The sequence below is a fragment of the Thalia democratica genome, chromosome 2 (genome assembly GCF_965202585.1).
Source record: "Thalia democratica chromosome 2, ktThaDemo2.hap1.1, whole genome shotgun sequence".
Lineage (NCBI taxonomy): Eukaryota > Metazoa > Chordata > Thaliacea > Salpida > Salpidae > Thalia > Thalia democratica.
The window spans coordinates 32,645,766-32,663,592 of record NC_139166.1 but is presented as its reverse complement, the minus strand read 5'-3'; the positions used below and the strand labels follow the sequence as shown (position 1 = coordinate 32,663,592).

The window sequence follows — 17,827 nt, the reverse complement described above, 5'->3', positions numbered from 1 at the left end:
TGGTGCTGCTAGTTGTCATTTGAAACCAATTGTTTGTATGCAAAAAAGAATTGTAAGATATGTTTGTCGCGTACCTGCACTGACTCCTACAAATTCATTGTTTTTAAAAACTGGTATACTGAAATTTAATGAGGTGTTTAATTTGCAAGTTTGTAAGTTGATGCTGAATACTTTGAGAGGATTTGAGGTTGACCACAATTGTTTTACTCCAGTAAGTATGGTTCATACACACTATACAAGACATTCAAAAAATAATAATTTTGTTATTGAAAGACCTAGAACACAACTTGGCCTAAACTCCTTCAAGTATTTGGGCCCTAAGTTGTGGTCTAGTGTTCCAGAAATTTTTAAAAACCTAAAAAAAGATCAGTTTAAATATAGTTACAAAAAATTCTTGTTGAGCCAGTATACTGAGTAGGTTTAGAGTGCTGTGGTTGAATATTTTGTGTTGCATGCAGATTTTGATTAATTGCTTTTGGTTGTTATTTTTATCTGTTTCTCTTATTATATGTACGGTCAATTTTGTTTGTGTCTACTCTGATCATGATTGGCTGGTTTTGGTCTGTTGGTGGGTATTGTATGGTTATGCGTGATTGTTTTTTTTTTTTTTTTTTTTTGCTACTATCCAGTTTTTATTATATTTTTGTTATATTTATTTGTTAGCTGTATATATTAATTATTATTGCATAAATATATATATTTTTTTTCTTACTTTTATTAGACTAAAATTAATTCCACCAATACAAGTTTCAGAAACTACATTTTTCTTAATAGTTTTTGTTTAATTTTTATTTATTTATTTTTATTTTTTTTCTAATTTAGCTTAATTTTTAGATTTTTTTTCTGAGTACCATTTCAGTAAATTAGTTAATTATCAAGCTTTAAGATAGTTATTTAATGCTAATGTATTCATTATAATACTAGTTTTATGCAATTGCTCAACAGCTGATTGTGAGTTCACTTTGGTGGCGGTGATCACATGATTGGATTGTTGGTGTGATTTTTTTGTTGTAGCGCCGGTGAACACTTACTTGGGGATTTGAGCTTCATGATTTTCCCACACTTTGTGGTTTTTAGTGTTGAGATTTTAGCCTTGTGAGTGTTCTCCAAATGGCGTGTCACCAAGGGCTTTTTATTTGTTTAAAAGATAGTTTTTTGTTTATTTTATTTTTGGATAGTTAAAGTTAAATATTAATGGGGCAGGTAAAATTACATATGATGTAACACACTCACTTTTCCCCAGAAAACGTTTATCGTTGCAAGGGGTAGAGTTTGAGACTGATGTTTTTTTACCATAAAAAAAAAATAAAAAACAAAAAATATATTTCTGTAAACATGTCCGGATAATCATTTTTCCTGATTAGTACAAAAAATCTTTTTTTTTTATAAAATAATAAGTAATTTCCTAGGATGATGTCGCACCAATATCAAAGCAAAAATATTTGACACTTACCATTTTTACACTCTGATAAGACAAGTATGAAGTTGAAAAACTCTAAATCTAAACTATACCTTAAACATAGAGACCTTAAAGTAAATAAAATAAATTTTTGATTATCAAAAAAAGCTACCGATCAAGGGTTAGGGGTAACAGTGATTGATAGCAAAGATAAAAAAATTACTAATTGATATTATTTATAAAAATAAAACTGTAAGGTAAATTGATAAAAAATAAAAATAAAACTATAAATTGAGAATAAGTGTTAGGGGTAGCATTTATAATAAACAGAAAACTAACAAAAAATAAAAAAGAAAACTAATAGATAAACTAATTATAAAACAAAAAAAAAGCTACCAATCAGGGGTAAGGGTTAGAGTTGACAGTGATAATAAAAATTTAAAAATAAATAATAAAAAATATTAAAAAAAGTTTTATATCCAAATTTGAGTAATCGTATATATTTCAGTTTTATACTTGTCTTTTTTAAAAAGTGTAAAAATGAAAGTGTAAAATATTTTCACTTTGATATTGGTGCAACATCATCCTAGGAAATTACCAAATAATATAAGTGCTGTATATTATGCAATGCATAATAAAAGTTCTATTATAGGAAGGTTTTTAAACGCTTTTATAAACTATTTGCAATTATTATTGACAAATTACACATTTTATTTTATATTTTATTTCACAAAGCTTCTCAAAACTATACTAGTTTCATTTTCAAGTGATAAATGTTAAATGAATTTGAAAAAATTTTGGTTAGTAAGTAAATAGTTTAAAAAATAAGTTTAAATTATGATGTATGAATAAATTCAAATAACTACAAACTTAAGAGATTTAGCAAGTAATACTAAAGTAAACATATGTAAATTAATAAATTGTTAGTAATTTTGAGTTTCCATTTAACTTAGGACACTCTTCCTCAATCAATATTGTTCCTGGCTGTAGAGTTTGCTTTGTTTAAATTGCTTTAAAACTTTAAAGTCATAAACTATGTCAGAATTTTGACAGTGTGTGCAATTAAAAATATGTTCAAGTATTGCGCTGTTTTTATCTGTACTGCAGTGGTCTGTAATTTGTCGGAAGATTTGCCGTGATGTTTCTCCAATGTAGGATGCTTCTGCAGAGCAGGTGTATTTGTAAATAACATGTGCGTCAAATAAGCTTAAGCATTTACTTTTGTTGCTGAAGTAGTCAGAAAATTTTTTGCTGGTGTAGTCAAGTTTAATAACAATGTTGTGTTTTTGAAATATGGATGCTATTTGTTTTTGGAATCTTATTGAACAACTACCTACGTAAACTGTTGTAAAATAAGAGCAGTTTTCAATTTCTGTTTTCTTTACATTTTTTGTTTTAATATTTTCATTTTGTTTAAATATTGTGTTGTTGATTCTATAAACTTTAAGGAATTTGTTGTTTTTGTACTCTATAAGGTTTTTTGAATACTGATTCTTAAGCAATAAGTTTTTAATTTTTGTAAGTTCTTCTTTAAAAGCTGTAAAATTTGAGCATATATTTAGAGCTCTGATTAGATAAAAGTTTATTAAACCAAGTTTCCAAGATTTTGGACACATACTAGTGTATTGCATTATTAGACCTGTGTCTGTTGCATTTCTGTACATTTTTGTGTGTAGTTGGTTTGATACTTGCTTTACTTCAGTGTCAGGAAACGTTAATTTTCCACCAACGGATCTTTCTACAGGGACACTTTACCTGGAATCCTGGAAAAACCTGGAATTTGTAAATTTAGGCAAAAAAACCTGGAAAAACTTGGAATTTTAACAATTTTCACATGTTCAGTAGTAAAATTTAAATTTGACTCACAAAATCTATCATATAAATAAAAAAATCCTGGAATAAATTTGAAAAACCTCAAAAAAAAAATTGAAAAAACGAGTGGCAACCCTGTATATAAATTGTTGTAATATTATAATTGCTTTATAGTGTAAAATTAAGCAATTAAAAGTTAAAGTTTTATTAGTTTATGATGAATAAGTTAGAACTTATTTATATATTTGTAAAATTTAAATTTTTAGTTCAAAATTTTAATAAAAAAAACGTTGAATACAATATAGTTTCAGTTTGATATTGGTGCGACATCATCCTAGGTGTTTAAATTAAAATATAACTAATAAAAATTTATATGAATTTTTTTTTTAATTAACTAAAAAAAATATAAGTATAAATAAAAATTAATTAATAAAACAAAAGCGACCGACCAAGGGTTAGGGGTAACAGTGAGAGTAAAAAAAATATTTAAAAAATAAAATAATGATAACAAATTAAAAAAAGAAAAAAAGAAGATACTAACCGAGGGTAAGGGTTAGGAGTAACAGTGATAGTAACACAAAAAAGTTAAATTAAATGAAAAAAAAAAAAAATGACCAATTGTAATTATATAGTTGTTTTTTCACTGGACAATCTCCGGTGTTTTTTAAGGTTTAATTCAGGCAGTTGTAAATTTTTTGATACAATTGTGTGAATCTGCAAAAAAAAGGTTTATAAATGTACATTTAGTATTAAATTCAAATGAATTGTATTGTTTTTAAAGGAATTGTTTGTGTTAGAGTGCTTTGGATAATGGATTATACTTTGATGAAAAAAATAGGAAAAAGCAAATGCGGTAACCTGCTGCTTAGGTACGCGCTTTGAACACAGCTCAAGAATGTGTACCCAACCAACAGTGTGTACCTTGTAATGTTAGGCTATTTTTCCTAAAAGTACAAAATAGTTCTAATGAATCTAAGAAGCTTAAAAAACATATGAAGTAATAATAGAGAAGTTTAGTTGTTTTTGAAGACAGGATATGTCTGGAGAGTAATATGATAGGGCTTCAGAGAACTTGGTGTATGAACTGCTATGAACTTGTAAATGCTGTTATTCTCTTTTGATTTTCATTAATTGCAAGTTTATATTTCTAATTTGTTTAATAATAAGATTTAGTAATTTCATAGTTGTTTATAATGTATTAGTGATTTAATTAATATGTTAGTGATAGTTTAAGTTTTCTGTATTTATATATAATTATATATAATTATTAGATTCTATTAAATATTCATATTATTATTTGTTATTGTTATTTATTTGTTATTGTCCTGGACATGACTTTAAACTGTATCCTGGTGTATGACTTTATAACCGAAAGGTTTTTTCGTACACCAGGTCCTTGGACCAAATATTTAAGCGCTTTTTTTTCTTTGTTCAATTATTGACATCCGTTAATAGTATTCATATTCCTTATATTCATATTCATCATATATTGATATTCTAATATTTTATATTCTAATATTGTCTAATATTGTAAGTAAGAGTATATTAAGATGATTGCAATTGACTTAAAATCAGTATCTGTTCTGTGGGGGCTGCCAGGCCCCCCAAGCGAACAACCTTAAAAATTTTGATTTTTGATTACCTAAACTAAACCACATGTTCAAGTTTATTAATATTGCTTTTTTAAAGGCTTTTTACATTGCTGCTTCAATAGAGTACGTAAATGTCAATTGCAGTGTTTTTTTTTAATTTTCTTTAATATTGCTTTTTTATACAACTATGTTTCAATTATGGGTCATGTAAGTGGCAATTGCATTGTTCATTATTCATTGTCTAAATTTTTATTAGATGTTTTTACGTTTATTAGTTTTTTTTTTAAATCATAATGTATGAAAATATTAATTGCACTGTTTGTTACTTTTGTCAAATAAATATTCTGTAATACATTTGTTTTTAGTATTGGATTTGATATACAATTTGTAGGTTCATAACTTTTTTCTTGTTCCTTTAGTTTTAATATATTTGGATTTCATTCAGTATAATTAATTTCAAATATAATACTTTTGTATTATTACTTTTAGGTTTGATTTTAAAATTCTAAGTAGTAAAACAAAAAACATTTTGAACATAGCATTTACCAGCTAAAAAGTACATGCCCAACCAGCAGTGCTTACTTCAGAAATAGCCAAATTGTAAAGGGGTAGGTTACTGTATAGGTGTTTTTTAAGGTAAAGTTCATTTGGTCTAAGTTAATTATAATATAAAAAACTAACTTGTCATAAATGTACTATACAATGTACATATTACAACATGTCTGCCAAGTTTTAACTGTTTTTATAAAAAAATGTTTGTATTAGAGTGCTTTGTCCAGTCTGATTGTGTCCACTTAAAATACAACTAACCATAATTATTTTTTGTGAGCATTCACATTTTTAAATATTATTTGTAACAATAAGTAAGTTAGGCTTTAATTATTTTCTTTTAGTTTGTATATGTGTTGAGGCATTGAATTTTTATCTTGTAATGTTCAAGAGTTTCTAAAGCTATCAGTAGAACTCTTTAAGTCCTTGGTCACGCAAATTTGTTTATTAAATAACTAAAACAACTGTTTTATACACAAATACTTTACTGACTAACAATGTTTTGCTACTACCAATAAAAAAATTTAACAGCTCTACAGAGTCAAAATTCAAAAAAGTTTGACTCTGTTTGAAGTATTCAAACCAGCAAAACATTATAAGTCTTTTTTTCATAAAAAAAAAAACAATTATTTTGATTTTTAATGGGCTCCAATTTTTCAGATCTATAAGATTTAATGCTTCATTACTATCTTACAGTATTACTATGTATTTTTAATTATTAAATAAAACATTAAGTCATAATCAAGTTTAAAATAGCAGAGTATGAGACTGATGTTTTTACTTTATTAAAATAAAATATAACTACTTTTTAAAGTATTCAATATAAATCTTTCATTGCTTATCAATAACTAATAATTAACAATTAACTTTACCACACAACCATCAACAATAGTATCCCTGACAACCTACGACTGGTTTTGTCCTATTAGAACTCATCAGGCCGGCATAGTTGCACAAAATCACTACTTCAATTTTGAGGAATTTACCCACAAACAGTTGCTTCAGTGCATATGCACTTTAGCCTGCTCGGTTAGATCTCAGCAGTGATTTCTTGCAACTATGCCTGCATGATAAATTTAAAAAATAAAGATTTTTTTTTTCACTTTTGGTCATAAAATTAATTAAGTTTTACTTTCTCTAAAATCTGTTTCTCACAAATTGTTTATGATAATAAAATAGTATTTCCAAAAAGTTTGAACTAAATTACAGATGAAAAATTTAAGTAGTTAATAGATTTCTAATGCCTTTTTAAAATTCTGAGAAAATTTTTCTTTAAATTTTTTTGTTCCATACAGTTATATTGGATGTTTTTCACAAGTTAGAACTAGTTATATCTCAAAAATTAAATAATTTTTTTTATTATAGAAAAAGCATCTTTTAGTATAGACTTTTAACTTTCAAATATTATGCCCATCTTAATTTTTATATAAAAAAATATGTAAAACCCAATGGCCTTAAATTTTTTAAACATTAAAGTACATGAGTTTTATGTATAACTAAAAATGCATTGTATAGGATAAGTCAAAAATAGTCCAATGGCCATAGAATTATTTTCACACGTAGATAAGACCTTTAGAAAAAACAAATTTAAGTTTCATCAATCAAAGGAGTTTAAAAAAACGTCAAAATTTTCATCAAAACTCCACAAAATTTCTTAACACTACATTTTAAACTTTAAAAGCTCAGAAAAAAGATTACAATTTATGTTTTTAAGTATAATAAAAACACACTATAAAAAATATTCTCTATGCGGTTTTATATTGAGTGTTTACTAAATTGACTTATCAATGGTTTTATTAGTGCTATAAAGCTGATTTTCTAACTTAAGTAAACTTTTTTTTTTGGTTTTTCGGTTGCATTGTTAATATTTTAAAACTGAATTTAAGAATTTAGATAGTGACATAAATAGTTCAGAAATTCATTCAAAAGCATAACCTTGTTTAATTTACATTGACAATGTAGCAAACTATCACATAGATGCACTGTTGACTTAGAATAAACCTTTTTTAACATTAAAAACATAAGTCTACTATACTTTTTACCTAAATAAAATAACAATCAATGTTTTACCACAAAAGTTATAATATATTTTCACTGAAACTCTTCAGAAACTTACTGAAGATATTTGAAATAGAACAAACGCTTTTCAAGTAAAAACAATGACTTTAGAAAACTACTTAAAAAATTAGATTGGTGTAAAAAACCAATGAATTAACGTAAAATAGTAATTAACGCAAAAAACAAACATTCTAAATTACAAAACGAAACAAAATGTTTAACACAAACAAAGACACTTAAGTAAATAAAATAACCGAGGAAAATTTTAAACAAATTAACTAAAGAAACTTTAAAACAAATAAGAAAACCTTATAGTCAAACTCTTTCTGCTTACACAGTTGTGGTTTATTTAAACATTTTATGACTATAATAAAAAAAGTTTTTAATAAAAAGTATTTCTACTTAAAAGAAAGTCCTACAATAGAAATGGTCAACAAAAACATCGGCAAAAGTCTGGACTTTTGTTTGCTGTGATACAAACTCAAGTTTTACAAAGGGTTGATCATGCCAATTTGATATTCAGACCACAAGCCTTTGGTAGACTAAGACCAGTTACATCCTTATTAGGACTCATCAGTCAGTCACAACCGAAAAACCTGGCAGTTTTTATCATATTGTGGTGTACCACTGGATAACCAACATTTTATTTTGTACACCAGGTTATTAGACATACTTTTTAAATACTTTTTTTGTTGTTCATAAACAACACATACCACTTGGATAATCAAACTACAAGCCAATGTTAGTTTGATACCCAGGTTTTGTTTTAGTTGAAACTTGTTAGTCAGTTGCAACCTAAGAAGCTTTTATTCATCAATCTACAAGCAATTTATAATATGTTAACTGAAAACTACAGTTTGCTGGTATGATCAGTGGCGTCAGCCATGTCTAACTGCCATGCAATGATTAATACATTGTCTACTTGGCAAGATATATAGTGTGCTTGTTTGTAAATAAAATTTGCAAGCTTCTTCGGATGCAACTATAAAATTAAAAAAAACCAAAAGGTTTCAGTCTATTGAGGGCTTGTGATCTAATAGCCCAAGGGCTTTTTTAAAAGATAATCAAAAAGTGTATAGGCAGGCACAAATTTTATATTGCAAAAATTTCTTTAATTTTAATTTTTTTTTCTCCAAAGTTAATATTAGGATAAATATAATATTTAAAGTTATTGAAATAGATTAATGCATACACTAAAATTTACAACTTTAATTTTATTTTATTACTTTATTTCTTGAAGATATGCATTTAAAATGGCTGTGGGTACATAAGGATGCTTGTAAAAGCGGCAACCTTTGAGTTTAACAATTTAAAGAAAGTTTTATGGAGGCACTTCTTGGTTTTATGTATTTTGTAGCACTTTTTGTAAGTTTTCTTGAATTCCATTATTTTGAATCAAGAGGTGTCTTCATGAAACTTTCTTTAAATTGTGCACAATGTGCTTTTATGACTTGTAAAATAACATTCCATCTAAAAACTCCGAGTTTGCATTTTACAGTCCCACAAAATTTACATTGGGGTAGTTTTCATAAAATCAAAGTATGCTAGCATCAAAATTTCTTCAAATCATCTTTAGTTTTACACGGGGTGTTTTTGTGGTATTTGCCAAATGTAAAAACTTTTCTAGCTGATAACACAAAGGTCACCATTTTTATAAGCACCCTAGTGTATATACATCCTTAGAAATACATTAAACAAATAGTGTTTATTTTGTTTATTGAAACTAGGTTGATTTTATCTACATCAACTAATGAGTAAATATTAAATACAGGGTTGCAACTTAACCTGGAATCCTGGAAAAACCTGGAACTTGACAATTTAGGCTAAAAAAACTGAATTTTAAAAAGTTCGGAAAATAACTGGAGTTTTAAACAATTTTATATGTAAAGTAAGAAATATTTGATTTGATTCTAAAATTATATCATATTGATAAATTTTTTTTGTCTTTATTAAAGTTTGAAAAAATTAAAAACACTATTAAGTAGCTTTTCTACAGGGTTGATAAAAAACGTGAAAACCTGGATAAACCTTGAATTTGACAATTTAGGCTTAAAACCCTGGAATTTGAGAAATTTTGAAAAAAACTTGGAATTTTGAACAAAAATCACTTAAAAAATCTTGAGTTTTTAAGAATTTTAAAATGTTCAGTAAAATTTCAATTTGACACAAAAATCTATGATGTAAATAATTTTTTTTTTGTTATCATCAAATTTTTTTTTATCAAAAACACATTTAAAGTAGCTTTACAATTTCTTTTCAATTCTTTATACTATTTAACACATTTTCTTACCTTAAACTTAACTTTGAACTAAAAATTGACCCAAAAATGTGTACTTTAAAAGGAAATTTTGAAAACCTGGAGAAAATTTTCCAAAAACATTTGGCAACCCTGTTTACAGTATCTTTATAATGTTGTGATACTGTTTACTACAATGTTTTACCTTGAACTTGATTTTAAACTAAAAATATACCCAAAAACATGTAACTTTCAAAACCCTGGAAGAAATTTCTGAAAAATCAGTGACCACCCTGTAAATAGCAAGTAAAAGAAGTGTAACATCATAAATATAAATACTATTGAATACTGATACTATTAGAGTAATCCCAAAAAATTTTTGTTGTAATTAACTTTTTTTTCACATATCATAAATAATTTTAAAAGTTGATGTAGTATTGCGTTTTATAACACAAGGAGTAATCTTACTTTAAATGATAATTTTAGGACTAAATTAGTTACAATAAAAAAATTACAGATTTATTACTACCAGTGAACAACTACAAAACAGGTGAACATGAGTGAAAAATTCAAGGTGTGTCTTAAAAAAAATATATAATTCAAAACTTATAGTTTACTAATTAAAACTAATCAGTTTTCTTATAAGTTGATCATTAAAAAAATACAGATTAATATCAGTGGAGCTCTTTTTTTTTTTAGTTATTATAAATTGATAACTATAAAATTGCCACGTACTCAGGCTTGGCTATTTTTAAATTTTTTAAAAACTTAGTCTTTTTTGATTTTTCCTAAGTTTTTATTTGAATAAAAGCAGATGTTTTCAGAGATATAAATCTTTACACAGAAAGATGTTTACTATAGTGAGAAGACTTGAAGTACAACTTTGTTCTATAAAGCTAAACATAAAATCTATTAAAAAAACATTAATATCAACTAATAAGCTGTTATTAAAGGAAGTTTAAGATAAAAATGAACTGTATGTTAATTCTTAAAAGTATGCGCATAGTTAATGAGTAATTGAAGAATTCTTTACACAATAGATTATTAAGTAAATATTTGAATATATTTTCTGTAAAAGTGACTACATTGAGTTTAAAAATGCTTATCAACAAAATAGTGGAAAAATATTCAAATAAAAAGTTGTTTTAAAATAATTGCAGGCCTTTCAGGAGGTAAAAACTTATTTTTTTTAAATCCTTTGACTTTTGAGAAATTTTTTTTTTTTTAAGTTTTATGGATTAGGCTTATATGAACCTTTTCTTAAAATTGATCATTTTTCTTCTAGATATTAAGTCTTTATGTTTTATGTATATTAATTTCAATATATTCTCAAAATAAATACTATTCTTCTATGAAGTTGAGAACTGTAATTGTTTAGTTATTAACTAGAATCATATAGTTGTCATTTAGTAAAGTAATTACAAATATTCCGATCCTTTTATTTTTAGAATGAAGTCGATGAAAAAGGTGAAAAACAGCCGCTAACTGCAAGGTTGGTCTATGAAAAAAAAAAGCTTTAACAAATTTTTAACTACTATAGTTTTTATATTGTCCCTTTTATATCTAGAAATGTAACTTTCTGTGTTTAATAGTTGTTAAAGGATATATACTAAAGTTTGTTTACATTAATGTTTATCGTTTTATGTTTACAGATTGTAATTTTATATTTAATTTTTGATATTATATTAAATTGTTTAAAATCATCAATTTGTATATATTCTTTTTTATTTGATTTTAAGTTGATATTTTGTTGTCACACTTTAGATTACTATTATTTACATTTACAAAAAAAAGTTATTTGAATTGTTTTTTAAAGATAATGTTTTCAAAATTTCTTAAAGAACTTTTTTGTAGATATACTCCCTCAAGTTTGGAGGTAAAGCTCAAAAGACAACGAGACAAGATGAGAAGTTCTTCAGGTCATGAAAAGATCAACTTAAAAAGCAGCTCTTCCCAAACAGCTATCTCCACACCGCCTAAGAGAACTACGAGTCTTTTAGCTGCTGCTAGGTTATTATTACTTGTTTAAAGTTGGACCAACAACAGTATTTAATAAACTATTAGAAGTTTATAATAAAATAAGATAATTTTTTGAAAAAGTAGTTTCGTGTATTGATACCTTATCATAAAATCGGCTAAATTTTTATTTACATAAATCTTTATTCAAATATTCTATTGGTATTTACGTAAAAAAGTTTTTCTTGTACTACAGAGAATAATTAACATTTCATATCAAGTTTAATATTCTATTATAGTCGAGTTTCAAGTAGTAGAGAAATTTTAATACTTGTAAAATCTGATAGCAATTTTTTTAAACAAAAACATGTTGTTATCAACCAATTTTTTGTTCTGAGATTTATTGTTTCATCAATCAAATTTTTTTTTTGATAGTAACATAAAAAGATTAGATTTTATTTTCTTACAGTTTGTTCCATTGTTTATAAATTGTAATAAATACAAAAATAGCATATGAAAAATTTCAGTCTTGTAAAAGTTTGTACATTTCGTAAAAAAAATTCCCTTGTTTTTTATTTTACTAATTTACATAATAGTTTGTTGTATTTCTTATGATTTTTATAATTAATTGTAAAAAAAAAAAGTTGTTAAAAAGATTCATTGTAAAAAGTTATGTAAATTGGTGTGCCAGGTCAAACAACCTCCTTTTTTTATTATTTAATTTTATGTATATTAAATGTGTTAGTTTTAAAATGTATAATTTTTTTTTTACTTGCATTTTTAAATTTATCATTAATTTATTTTTTCTTTTGTTGTAGTTATCTAACAAAAAGATTCTGAAAAATAAGGTAAGACTATTTTAGATGTAGTAGTTGTTTAGTTGTAGAGCTTTGCTTAGTAAAAAAATAAAATTTAAGTTAATAATATACATTTAGTTTTTAATTTTTCATACAAGTTTGGGGTTAAATTACTTTCTGTTTTTAGTTTTACGTTTTACATAGACAACTAACTTATCAGTTACTTTTTACAGTTTGTTAAAATTCAAACTACTTTTGACATATAAGTGATCGAAGTTTGAGAGTTCAGTAGGTTCTATATAGGAGGCGCAAACTAAAAAATAAAAAATAGACTCTATTACTTAAAACATATATTCTCTTATACGTTTTATTGAGATAATAAATACTTCAAAATTGTAAGAATATTTAAAAAAATCTCATAGGAATTGTAGTTAACTAGAATAATTTTTTCAAAATTAAACAAAAAATACTAATATTTTTTGTTTGTTTGTCATTTAAATTTTGTCATTTAGGTTATGTTTGTTTGTTAAAAGTGTTAGTTATTGGTTTCACCTTTTTAAATTTTAAGTTACCCAGGGTTGCCACAAATTAAGGTAAGTTTGAAATTTCTAAAATCTTACACTAGTTTTTAACTTTTTGATTTTTTTTCACGTAATTTAAGGCTAGCTTTTTTTTTTCAAAATCGTTCTTTTTTAGATCTCATCTTGTTTTCTTTTTATTTTAGAATTTTAGGCATTTAAAATTGGTTAACATAATATATAAAAAAATAGTTGCTTCTAATATTTTTTATCATAAACTCATGCTAGTTTTGTGTAACTCAAGGTGGCTTTTTCCTTTAAAGAGTGGCAAACCTGATTAATAAAATGTTTAAAATACACAGTGAGTGTTCTTAGTAATAAAGAAGTTGTTGAATTAAAAATAAAGTTGTTTCTTTAAATTAAATCAAAGTTCTTTAATCTTATAATTTTATTAACTTGTAATTTAGTCTGACAAATTCAATAAAAATGAGTTTTTTAAATGTTTAAATGTGATTGTTTTACCGCGTTTTTTCTTTAATTTTTTACTTGATAGATTTAGAGCAATATTTGTCTTATAATTTTTTTAAATTTGTTAATTCAAAGATAAACCTAGTTATAGTTTGAAAATAATCAAGTTTACGTATATAAATAAATTAGTTGGCAGTTATTTATATGAAAAAACAGTTTTTCTGAAGATATGTAATATGACAACTTGATCCGTTTTTTAGTAGTTCATTACTTTCAAAAGTTGAGTATTCACGCTTATGTAGTTTAGTAAAAGCATTATATAGATTAAGACCTTTATTCTTCAATGAAATTAAATATTTTTATAGTTTATCTTGAAATACTTTTAAAACCTTTTATAATTTTACTCAGATTACACATACCTAATTCGAAGTCGGGATACCAAAAGTTAGAAAATTCAGCTTTGGTAGAGCTCAATCTTTCTGATGATGACAGGTTATTATATATATCAAAAACTAAATACTGTTAAAACGATTTCTAAAAGCTAAATTTATCCAGGAAAATAAAAATTGTAAAAATACTTACTTTGTTGCTGACTCGTTGTAAAGAAATTAATCTTAAATTCCAACTTGTAAAAGCGTTTTAATTTTTGCAATATTAATTTGACAACCAAAGACTAATTGATTATTAGTTCACTACTAAAAAACTAAAATATTGTGGTGTAGAAGCCTTGATATTAACAGGTTGGCTAAAAATTATGAGATTAAAAAAAAAGGAAAAATATATTTTTGAAAATCAAGGAGTATCCTTAATTTTCTAAAGTAGTTATATAGTTTCCTGGATTTTTAATAACGTCTAGTTCTAATCATTCAATTTATGACTTTAATAAAAATAATACTGTATACCTCGTAATATCTGTTTTTAACAATGTTTTTGGAGTTTTAGAAGCCAATTTTTTTCATTTGGAATTCAATCATCAATAGGTTTTTGTGTAATATTTACATTTATCTTTCATCTTTGTTCAAAAAAGATTGTTTCTTAATTCTTAATAATTGTTTGTTTTATTTCAGCGACTACTTTAATCAAAACTTCAACAAATCAGAGAAAAGAGTTCGCGGTGAACTGTCGCGACAACTGAAGCGAGACGGTTTTCGATTGGACGAAATTTCGGACGACGAGGATTTAGATTTGATCCCGCCCCAGGATTTCAGCAGGACGCCATCGTGTTGGTGTTGCAATGCGTACAACGTCCGATGCAACATCATGTAACTTCAAAAACACGTCCAGCTAGGTTTATTGGCTGTTCTATTTAATGAAAAGGCCAATCCTTATAATTACAAATCCAAAACTGTTGATAATGTTATAAGGGTAAATTATAACGATGACAAAACAGTACTAATTTAAACTTTTAAAAAAATGTTCTATTTTGTTCGAATACTAAGTCTACAAGTAAAATTCGTGCATAAAAACATTTTCTATTTCTTAATTTTTTGCTTCAGAAGCCAAAATATTGAAACAATCTTTCCGATAGAAGAAGATTACAAAATAGTCAATAAAAACACATTTTTAATTGTTAACACCTTATTTTAAAATACAAGCTTGTAAATTTATATTGATATATTTTATTTAATAGTTTTTTATTATGTAATTATAAAGTTTTTGGACTTGGATTAACCCTCTACATAATAATATTATTATCATTTTAAGTGTTCACTGAAAGAATTCACTTTAATCTTTAAAATTGTAGGTATTTAACGCTCTATAATTGTATGCTATAAAATATACAACGTTTTGGAGCAATGTACTGTCAATTTTGGGCAACGCAATTTCAAAATTGGTTTTTATCTGCAATACCTTACTAACTTCATGACATTTTAAATGCTGTGACGTGTAAAGTTTTTCTGTGCTATTCTTCAAATTTCTTTCATAAATTGTAATGTAGCATGCTAAAATTGAGGCTTAAAATGAAATATTTTTAAAAGTATCCCGACTATTTAAAAAAAAGCGCTTGTAGTAATTTTCATGACATTTTTTGCTATCACATCAATTATACATCTACGTTTTACTTTCTTCAAGTTTCACTAGTTTTATTGCAGTAAAGTTAAAGTTATTTTCCAGTTGTTACAACTAGGTGCACGATGATTCAAATTTTGAAAACTCTGAGTTATTTTGAAACTATTCATTACAATCAAATACTTTAAAAAATGGACTCTCTGTTTTTTTATAATTTTAGTTCTATTTAAGAAATATCCTTCTAAAGTACTTTATAAGAAGTTTAATTGTCAGGGTTTTAATTTTCATGTAACCGCTACAACCTAGTATAAAGTAATATTTTCTTCAATGCAATTTAAAATCTAGTAAAATAGTTACCCCTTATAACAGTAGGCTAAGGAATTGCCGATTGAAATCTCTGATAACAAAGTTGATATTTTTTTTAAATATTTTTATTTTCTTGCCATTTGCTAATGCTGTCTAAAGTCGATTTTCAAATGGGTAAAAACTTTGTTAAACTTTTTTTTTTTCGTTATACACTTAACAATTTTTTATCACACCTCATACTTTTTATTAAAAGGGTTTGTCAATTTTAGTTGCTACTTTTATAGTACTTTTAACTTTTTGAACTTATTATAATGTATATAAAAACTATAGATTTGCAATACAGTTTTTTTTTACAAGTAAATGTTCAAACTAGTTATTTTTTTATTTTAATTTCTTCCGTTTTGTGTATTAAAAATTTCTTTTGGACTAGTTTTAATTGCCAACATAAGAATTGATAAACATTTCTTATCGTGAAATAAACTATATTTTAAAAAACTTAAGTTGTTTGTGTTAGTGTTTGTATTTATAAATCAGTTAAGAGCTGTTTTTTCAGAAACCAAGTCATAATTTTTTTGTAAATTTTTCCACTCGAGTTGAAAAATGATTTGATTTTAGAAAATATATTATTAAAGTGTTTTAACAAGATCAGTTTAAAATATTGATCAACATTTTAAAAGTAAATACAAAAAAAAAACTATTTCTTCATAATAGAATCCATTCTTTATTTACTTTTAAATTTTCCATAACATTTTCATGGACTTTAAGAAAAGTATTTAGCGTTTAAAATATAACTTCAATATTTTGATTAACTCTCTTTTTAAAAATGCGTACAGACTTATAACAATCATTTTATTTGAAAAAAAAAATAATGATCATAGAGTAAGTATTATGCTTCCTCACTTATCCGGTATCCGGTACTCACTTATACGGTTCCTTGCTTATCCGCTGGTTTAATTTTAGAAGTAAATTTATTTAGTCTAGCTAAAATCAATGCTTTACTATAAATATTTTTCTAGTTTGAATTCAATAACTAAGCAAGTAGTTTATAGTAACGTGATAGTTCTTGAAAAAAATAAACTTGACGTTATAATTCATATTTTCACGCTATACAAGTATAAGAATACCAAACCGGGGCTACTCGAAACATCAAATTTTTAGTTGCGATGAAACCGGGTTGTATTTAAGAACGTTGCCAGGACATACCTTAACATTAGTACACAACAAGCCGGATGAAACAAAAAAAAAAACAGAAAGCTCACCAGAAAGTTTTTCACAACTTATGTGATTCAGTTTTATGCTAAGAAACATGAAAGCTATGTCAAACAAACCTTTCTTTTTCAGAAAGACTTCCGATGTTAGTTAAACTGTTTACGACGAAATTTATTTTCGTTAAGCTAATTTTAAATTTTACAAAGTTTTGTTTCGTTAATTTTTTGTCTGTTTTATTTCTTTAGTTCGTAAAAGATAGTTAATTCAATCAACAGATAATAAGTATACGTTTTATTACATGCATTGAACAATATGGATAACAATATGAGGTAGATTATTAGAAAAACGTCATTTTGTTCTTATCCGGCCTTATTAACAAAAAGCTAGCCCAACTTGGCCAGATAAGGGAGTAAGCACTGTGTAGTATTCCTTATAATCAAAATATTAAAAATAAAATGTTCTAGCTGCTGCTTCACCTTTTCATTCGAAGTTTTACTTTATTTTTTATTCTTAGAAGATATGTTTTAAGTATGGCTGTTATTTTTAAAATATCAGTTCGTGTTAATCATCTAATAAATTAAACAGATCTATTAGAAAAGTTTCGTTTAATAAAATCAAAACTTAAATAAATAGCATTCATAGTTTTAATTTATTGCATCAAACTGTGTTTTTATTTTAAACTTGTTGCGGACTAAGTAGTTATTCCATACTCTCTAGATACCAAATTAGCAACTTGTGTTGCTATTTCGTACAACTTGGTGTCTCTCTCCGAGTCCGACTCTGGCATTCTTTGTGGCAAAAGTATTGAAACCGTCACTGTTTTCAGATCGTCATTAAAGCTTCTGTTGAAAAATAAGACATTTACATCGTCATAACGTTGAAAATAATAAATGTTATAGATAGCTTTAATGAAGTTT

General features: G+C 25.6%; 1 protein-coding gene across 3 annotated transcripts; it reads left to right on the top strand.

Annotated features, from left to right (window-relative positions):
- The first annotated feature begins 5,294 nt into the window (after positions 1-5,294).
- On the top strand, positions 5,295-15,998 carry LOC145849635 (protein FAM219A-like). 3 transcript variants are annotated; one of them, XM_082954627.1, is made up of 6 exons: positions 5,295-5,411; positions 10,164-10,220; positions 11,095-11,138; positions 11,501-11,656; positions 13,794-13,877; positions 14,453-15,998. In XM_082954627.1, the coding sequence occupies exons 2-6, from the start codon at positions 10,203-10,205 to the stop codon at positions 14,649-14,651; spliced, it is 501 nt and encodes a 166-aa protein (XP_082810753.1). In that variant the 5' UTR covers positions 5,295-5,411; positions 10,164-10,202; the 3' UTR covers positions 14,652-15,998. The 3 variants fall into 3 exon arrangements, with proteins under 3 accessions (XP_082810753.1, XP_082810754.1, XP_082810752.1); XM_082954628.1 differs by lacking the exon at positions 5,295-5,411 and having other exon boundaries at positions 7,191-10,220; positions 14,453-14,673; positions 15,130-15,998; XM_082954626.1 differs by lacking the exon at positions 5,295-5,411 and having other exon boundaries at positions 7,191-10,220.
- Positions 15,999-17,827: the final 1,829 nt, after the last annotated feature.

Coding starts and splice junctions, on each gene's coding strand:
- LOC145849635 (XM_082954627.1), top strand. Junction 11,139..11,500: donor AAACAGCCGCTAACTGCAAG/GTTGGTCTATGA, acceptor ACTTTTTTGTAG/ATATACTCCCTCAAGTTTGG. Junction 11,657..13,793: donor AGTCTTTTAGCTGCTGCTAG/GTTATTATTACT, acceptor AATTTTACTCAG/ATTACACATACCTAATTCGA.